Source organism: Cucurbita pepo, chromosome LG18, assembly GCF_002806865.2.
Source record: "Cucurbita pepo subsp. pepo cultivar mu-cu-16 chromosome LG18, ASM280686v2, whole genome shotgun sequence".
Lineage (NCBI taxonomy): Eukaryota > Viridiplantae > Streptophyta > Magnoliopsida > Cucurbitales > Cucurbitaceae > Cucurbita > Cucurbita pepo.
This window is the reverse complement of record NC_036655.1, coordinates 118,225-126,130: the sequence shown is the minus strand read 5'-3', so window position 1 is coordinate 126,130 and position 7,906 is coordinate 118,225. Positions and strand designations below refer to the sequence as shown.

General features: G+C 36.1%; 1 protein-coding gene and 1 non-coding gene across 3 annotated transcripts; one reads left to right on the top strand and one right to left on the bottom strand.

Moving 5' to 3' along the window:
• The first annotated feature begins 499 nt into the window (after window positions 1–499).
• On the top strand, window positions 500–6,127 carry LOC111780398 (ATP-citrate synthase alpha chain protein 2). 2 transcript variants are annotated; one of them, XM_023660780.1, is made up of 13 exons: window positions 500–715; window positions 1,243–1,419; window positions 1,502–1,617; window positions 1,702–1,747; window positions 1,847–1,927; window positions 3,551–3,602; window positions 3,951–4,065; window positions 4,247–4,328; window positions 4,704–4,799; window positions 4,892–4,993; window positions 5,099–5,215; window positions 5,303–5,419; window positions 5,757–6,127. In XM_023660780.1, exons 1-13 carry the CDS (start codon window positions 617–619, stop codon window positions 5,826–5,828), a joined length of 1,272 nt encoding a protein of 423 aa, XP_023516548.1. In that variant the 5' UTR covers window positions 500–616; the 3' UTR covers window positions 5,829–6,127. The 2 variants fall into 2 exon arrangements, with proteins under 2 accessions (XP_023516548.1, XP_023516549.1); XM_023660781.1 differs by lacking the exon at window positions 1,702–1,747 and having other exon boundaries at window positions 1,502–1,661; window positions 1,845–1,927.
• A 795-nt stretch (window positions 6,128–6,922) lies between these two features.
• On the bottom strand, window positions 6,923–6,996 carry TRNAI-UAU. Its single transcript has one exon. It is a non-coding gene; the product is annotated as a tRNA-Ile (tRNA).
• Window positions 6,997–7,906: the final 910 nt, after the last annotated feature.

Sequence of the window (7,906 nt, the reverse complement as noted above, 5' to 3'; positions counted from 1 at the left end):
CCCAAAGAGGACAATATCTGCTAACAGTGGATCTGGGTCGTTACATGGAGAGTGCAAAGAGGTAACACAAGAACCAAAACCTCATGGGAAAGGGAAAGAAACCTCGTGAGCTTTCAGAAGACCTTATCGTGGTACTATTTTAAGTGCTCAAAGAACTTTATCTTGCTACCGAACGAAAAATCATAAAAATTATTAGATCGTAAAAAAAGACAATACAGTGATAGTCTATTGACCTTACGAGCATAGTCAACTGAGATCTCGTAATCAACTTCACGAGTATCGTAGCTAAACACGAGAATCAGCAATAGCGAGAAATAGATTGAAAGAATAGGAAAAAAGATAGAGAATAAGATAGAGTGAGAAAGCATATAATTATTATTAATTAAAAAAAAAAAAAAAAAGTCGTTTTATCCGTTGACCGTTGAAAGAGTTCATAACGACGTCGTTTAGTTCATCGTGGCGCGCTATTCTTTCAGTTACTGTGAATGTTTGTGTTAGAACTTAACCTTTGTTCTTAATTGAGTCACCGGCTCACCTAACCCAGCGTTGAAACTCTCCGCCTAGGGCCTTCTTCATTCCACATTTCTTCAATCGGAACAACAACAGGAAGCGGGTAATGGCTAGGAAGAAGATTCGAGAGTACGACTCTAAGAGGCTTCTCAAGGAGCATCTCAAACGCCTCGTTAATATCGATCTCCAGATCTGCTCTGCTCAGGTTAATATACACAATACATATTCTCTCGTGTTCTTATGTAAACCATCTGATTTGTCTTTGGTTTTCATCGTCGTACGCGGGAATTTGTTCAATTTCTGTCGTGTTTTTGGTGAAAATCTATCAAATTGGCGCAATCTTGTGTTGATGGCTCTGTCGGTTTGTCGATCTAGATTTTTATGAGTTTGCTTTCAAGTTTGGATTGGTTTTATGTTGTCGGATGGGATTTCAGTTCTAGATTGGGATTTGTTTATGCCGAGGTTTTGGTTTCGATTTTGTTTTCATCGGAAACAGTAACCGGTTGGATTTGGAAGCATTCTCCAGTTCAGAAATGAAATTGAAATTTAGATGTTTGAAGTGAAGTTATGGGACTCTTATCTTTTTAAGAAGCTCCTATTGTTCATTTCTTGTATAAGTGCATTTTGTTTGACTGTGTGAATCAATCAACCAGAGAGTTTGATTAGTCAATCATTTTGTTTCACTTATTGTCATATATTATTACATATCTGATGGAATTTGTTGAGCCACAGGTGAATCAGTCGACTGACTTCGCTGAGCTGACGAATAATGAACCGTGGCTGTCATCCACCCGGTTGGTAGTGAAACCGGATATGTTATTTGGGAAACGTGGAAAGAGTGGTTTGGTAGCTTTGAATTTGGATCTAGCTCAAGTTGCTGAGTTTGTGAAGACACGCCTTGGTGTGCAGGTGATTGTTCTTTCGCACCTTCATGATCTTTTGAATTCTATCTATCTCTGTTTGGTATGAACTGAGTGTCTTTTTATGATAGGTCGAGATGGGTGGTTGCAAGGCTCCAATTACGACATTCATTGTCGAGCCATTTGTTCCCCATGATCAAGAGTATTACCTATCTATTGTCTCTGAAAGGCTTGGCTGCACAATAAGTTTTTCAGAGTGTGGGGGTATTGAAATTGAAGAGAACTGGGATAAGNTATCTATTGTCTCTGAAAGGCTTGGCTGCACAATAAGTTTTTCGGAGTGTGGGGGTATTGAAATTGAAGAGAATTGGGATAAAGTAGGCATTGGATTTTCACTAACTTCTTCTCAGTACTGCAATTATATTTTCTCATCTCGGATTCGGGTGGCAAATTTTATTTGTTTTGTTTTCACACAGGTCAAGACAATTTTCTTACCAACTGAAAAACCTCTTACACCTGAGGCATGTGCTCCGTTAATAGCTACACTTCCTTTGGAGGTCAGTTTCATTTATAATTTGTTATGGAGTTCAATTTTTTTTTTTTTGGGGCATTTTTCTTGTCGATAAAGCAGAAGTTGTATTGATAACTAAGAGAACAAAAGAGAGAGGAATTTTCTTTTTGTTGGTATTTCCCCCCGTTGAGAAGTTNAGAACAAAAGAGAGAGGAATTTTCTTTTTGTTGGTATTTCCCCCCGTTGAGAAGTTAAAGTAGCATTGATAACCAAGAATACAAAACAATGCATTTCAAGGATATCCCAAAAAGAAGGAAAAAGAAAAAAAGAATGTATGATGATATCATTTAAGAACTGTTCAAGAATTTCCTGGAACTCTCAAGGTCTAGGTTATACAAAATTGACCGCAGCTGAGAGAGCGGGTCATCTAGACTGAAGTGAGTTTGGCTCACTGATCTACTTTAAAAGAGATCAACTCCTATCCTATCCACATTTTGTTGAAAACTAACCATCTTTTTGAATTGAAGGTCATACTTGTTTCAACGCAATGCCAAAAAGAGGAAATTTTATTAGAGACTTATAGTATGTAGAGAACCACTTAGAACTACAAAGATAATGGCTTTCCTGATGGTGTTGCCTTTGGCTAGACCACTAAACATCTCAGTTTCAGTAGCAGTTGATCAACCAATCAAATAGAATTCACTGATGTGCCTCACCTTTTCCGAACGGCAATCTCTCCTAATTCTTTAAGTTTATTTAGCAGCTGTGGACGGGAAACTGAGCAAGATCAATAGTAGATGTGAAGGTTGCAGAGAACAGATATAAATGTCAGTCTAGTAGTTAGTGATGGAGAACAGATTGAAAAAAGTCATCCATCCCAAAGCAGTGAGATGTTAATTTTACTTATTTATTTATTTTTTAAGAAACCGAAAGGTATATTCCTCCACGGGAAAGAGAGAAACAGCCTCAGGACAAAGGTTGAGATTACCTCTCCCCACAAAACTAACAAAGTAGAGCCTTCCAATTGTTAATAATCATTAAAAGGCTTTAATTTCTAGAGAATTTAGTATGATTTGTACACCACCAAGAGGCATTGTGTTGTACCAAAAACCGAAAAGAATCAAAAGATGAGGACTTATTGCCACCATCAAGAGAAGGTGAGATGTTAGCTTAAGCTTCACATAATAATTTTTAGGATGTTCTTGAACGGGTAGGTCTGTAATGATTGTGTATGCTTCAAGTTTAAATTACCTGTGATAAAAAGTTCCACTTGCCAAGGCATATGATGTAGTCAGGGCATTGCCATACAAGCACCTATTGCCCCTCTTTCTCAATCTTTTTCATCTTGGAAATGGCGAATGCTGGAAAGAATTTCAAATACATCGACTGTACTCAGTTCAGTTATAAAAAAAATTCTCTGAAGTTCCATTGTGAATGTGCTACATGCTAGTGTTGAATAACACTTTAGGATTTAGTCTTCATTCCATTCTACCACTTTTGATGGTTTACTACAAATTTCCTGTATTGCTTACTTTACTATATACTCTTATTCTCAACTTTCTCATGGTTGAAAGAGTCCTTTATCTTTGTTAATTTAATTAATGATTTATTTTCAGCTCAGTTTTCCTCTAATTTTGTTATACTTACTGCACCATCTGTATTTGCCCAGATTCGAGGAAAGATTGGTGACTTCATAATGGGTGTGTTTAGTGTATTTCAAGGTACAATATCTGATGATGAAACCATCTTCTCGTAAATATTCTAGAGATGTATATGCCTAGGCATATATACGTGGCGCTTATCTAATGAGAGAATACTACTGTAGATATTTTTCACGGAGTTTTTGGACATCCATCCATATGCTTTCAGACAATTTTATCTCTANTAAATATTCTAGAGATGTATATGCCTAGGCATATATACGTGGCACTTATCTAATGAGAGAATAATATTGTAGATATTTTTCACGGAGTTTTTGGACATCCATCCATATGCTTTCAGACAATTTTATCTCTCAAATAATGCAGAATAATGGCATTTGACTTTAGAGTATCTTAAATTCTCTACAGATCTGGACTTCACTTTCCTGGAGATGAATCCATTTACCCTGGTCAATGGGGAGCCGTATCCACTGGATATGAGGGGGGAATTGGATGACACTGCTGCCTTCAAAAACTTTAAGAAGTATTTTTTTTTTTGATAATATACATTCTCAGTACATTTTTTATTTACTAATGTATGCCACTCTTTTTGTTCACAAAAGAAACATGTTCGTTAATTCTCAGCCACAAAAGAAAAAAGAAAAATCATTTCCATGTGAAAAATGCATCCTTTGTGTTTCTCATCTGTGATATGCTGTTTTCAGATGGGGAAACGTTGAATTTCCTTTGCCCTTTGGTCGAGTGCTAAACCCTACAGAAAGCTTTGTGCACTCTTTAGATGAGAAGGTAACTCATTTTATGTCATTATTGATGCTTAGAAATAATCTATGTTTTCACTTCTCAATATTTGACTGAAGCCATGAAGGTTAATCATGATATGAAGTTGTAGATTAAACACTATGATTTGGTCTGATGATCAAAAGGACATCGTGTCTTTGACTCATGGGTTCAAACCATTTAAGATCTTTAAAGCTGTATGGTTTCTTCTTATAATGAACCTTTTTTGAATCGGTAGTTGTTCCACAAGATTGAGAGGAGCATAAATAATCTAGTCCAAATAATCATAATAAAAAAAGGAAAAGGGAAGTGTATAAAGTTAGAATTTGCATCTCTACTACAGAAGGCAGAAGTTTTAATCACATCATAGTGCTGATCTTGCAGACAAGTGCATCCTTGAAATTCACTGTTTTGAACCCAAAAGGGCGCATTTGGACGATGGTGGCAGGAGGGGGTGCTAGTGTTATATATGCCGACACTGTAAGTTGTCCTAAGACATTGTGCGACTCTCTTGATGATTCGATATGGTCCAAAGACATTGCTATTGATGCCACGTTGTCTATCACTGGTAGGTTGGAGATTTGGGTTATGCATCTGAGCTTGGTAATTATGCAGAGTACAGTGGAGCTCCAAATGAGGAGGAGGTGTTGCAATATGCCCGAGTTGTTATCGATGTAAGAATTAATGTTCACACGCCCTCGGTTCAAGCATCTCTATATGTCATAGGAATAATTTCTCTGTCACGGAAGTATTTAATTTTGAATCTTGATGGCATCCAGTGTGCTACTTCTGACCCTGATGGACGGAAGCGAGCCCTTCTAATTGGAGGAGGAATAGCTAACTTCACAGATGTTGCTGCTACTTTCAATGGAATTATCCGAGCTCTAAGGGAGAAAGTGCGTAATTATTAGAATGTTTTGTTCTTCAGTTCCTTTTTTTTTTTCCCTCTAAAAATTGTCTAATCTTTTTTAGTTATCTACCAGGAAACCAAATTGAAGGCTGCAAGAATGCATATCTATGTTCGAAGAGGCGGTCCCAATTATCAAACTGGTCTTGCAAAAATGCGTGTTCTAGGAGAAGAGCTCGGAGTTCCCCTCGAGGTATGGTACCTTCATTTTTAATCCTTCTCTACCAAGTAGAACTTCTTGGCTTAATCATTGAATCGTCACATAATTCAAAGTGGGGTATTGGAATGAATCGATATCAATAAAGACGACCCTGGAGGGAAGGAATTTTTATGAAACGCATCATTTAGATTGTAGGATGGATGAACAAGTCCCCATTCTCCGCCATCACTGTAGACTGAAAATGGGTGGGAGGTTAGCTGTCTGTGTTCCAATAGCAGATACTCATTGTAAAACTTTGTTACAGCTCCTTAGACTCGGCATTGATATGCTTTATGCATTTTGTTTTGAACTTACCGCCCTCTCCCCACAGGTTTTCGGCCCGGAGGCCACAATGACTGGTATCTGCAAACAAGCAATCGAGTGCATTATGTCTGCTGCATAGTCCCACAACGCTTTTGTAGCTATGACCGAGTCGAAAGATGCAGTAAATGTCCTTCATATCTCGGTATCGTGTGCAGCGGGGAAGGTTAAGGGGAAGGGAAAGGGAAAGAGAGTTGTTTTTGTAGTCCTTGGGAACATTGTGCTTTGCCATATGAAGATGATAGCAGAGTTGGGATTGGATGTGTACTCATTTTGACTCAGTTTGCATTTGTAATTGGCTTCTTTTTTGTTCATGTGTTGGTCAATACAATACAATGGGGACGCAGCCTGAAAATGTATGGTTGTTTTTTTTTTGTTAGATGAACAGACTCTCTCCACAATGGTATGATATTATCCACTTTGAGCATAAGTTTTCATGATTTTGCTTTGGGCTTCCCAAAAGGCCTCGTACCAATGGAGATAGTATTCTTTGATTATAATCCCTAAATTAGCCGATGTAGGACTTTCATCATCCAACACCTCTCCTCGAACAAAGTACGTCTCCTCTTAATCGAGGCTCGACTCCTTTTTCTTTTATAGTCTTAGTCATTTTTTACTATGCCTTTAAAGGCTCAATTCCTTTTCTTTTGGAGTCCTTTTTTGACATCGACTCTCCACAATGGTATGATATTGTCCACTTTGAGCCTACTTTAATCATGGATTAGCTGTGCACTATTTCTTCTTTTCTTGTTCTTTAATTCTTCTCGCTCTTCTTTAATCTTGAATTAACTGAAGTTATATCCCAGATAGATACCTCATTTCTATATATTTTTAGTGTCTTTATTTTTTTATTTATATTGGTCACCTTAATACAATATGATACTTGTAGTGAACAATTTTTTACATATTGACCAACACTATATAACATTTTTAGATTAAGGTATTCATTTCATCTAGATATCGATAAAATTTCGAATGTCTATGAATATTTTTTCAATAATTATTTAAATAACTATTAATGAATTGAAATCCTTATTATTTATGTCGTCAAATCCATGAATTTAAGAAATATATGGGTAGAAATCTTACTATGAAATTTGAGTTTGACACATGAAGAAAATATGTGGGTATTTTCAGAGAATGTGAGTACTAGGGAAAAAAAAAATACAAGCAATATGGTCCCGGCGGGGCTCGAACCCGCGACCTTCGGCTCATAAGACCAACGCTCTAACCAACTGAGCTACGGGACCTGGTTGAAAATATATTGATATCTAAAATTATTCATTAAAAAAAACAAAATTTGATATTTAAATAAAACTCAATAGTCTGAAGGGCTTGTGGAATTTAGAGAATCAATTTTTGGTATATTTATTTTAAAATAATAAAATTAGAGGTTATTACATTCTACTGCTACTCAAAACTAAATATAATGTCTGGTTGAACACTTTTTCTATTATTATATATATATATATATATATATATATATATTTTACGTTTGTTATAGCTGGTTCTTATTGTTGGATGATGGAAGTCCCACATCGGCTAATTTAGGGAATGATCATGGGTTTATAAGTGAGGAATACACACAGAAAAAATAAAAAAAAGNTTAAAAAAAAAAAAAAAAAAAAAAAAGGAAACACAATAAGAGAAAAGAAAATATTTTTGAAAATGGTATTATTGAAAATGTTAAAGGTGTTAAACACGAGAAGAAAAAAGAGAATATCTCGAAAATGTTGAAGGGTATTAAATGGTTTGTATGAACAGAATACTATAACAAACATATATAAATATTTCAATAGCTCATATGAAGACTCTAACGTTCATGAAGACTCTAACGTATGAAGACTCTAACGTTCATGAATTGATGTCATGGGTTCACAAGACTCTAACGTTCATGAAGACTCTAACGTTCGCATGAAGTATAACACATGGACCAATCTAAATTAGAGAAACAATTTTGTAGAAGTTGAAACTTGAAATTGATGTCATGGGTTCACATAGGTTGACTTAGATTTTAATCGGCAAGATCGAACTTCCATCAAGAATAAATAATGTAAGCTAATCAGGTAAGTGACCTTACTATCAGCATGATTATATTTGAAGTTGACACGTGCCCCCTGGTTCTGCACGTGTCATATATATTGATATGTGTGAATTGTT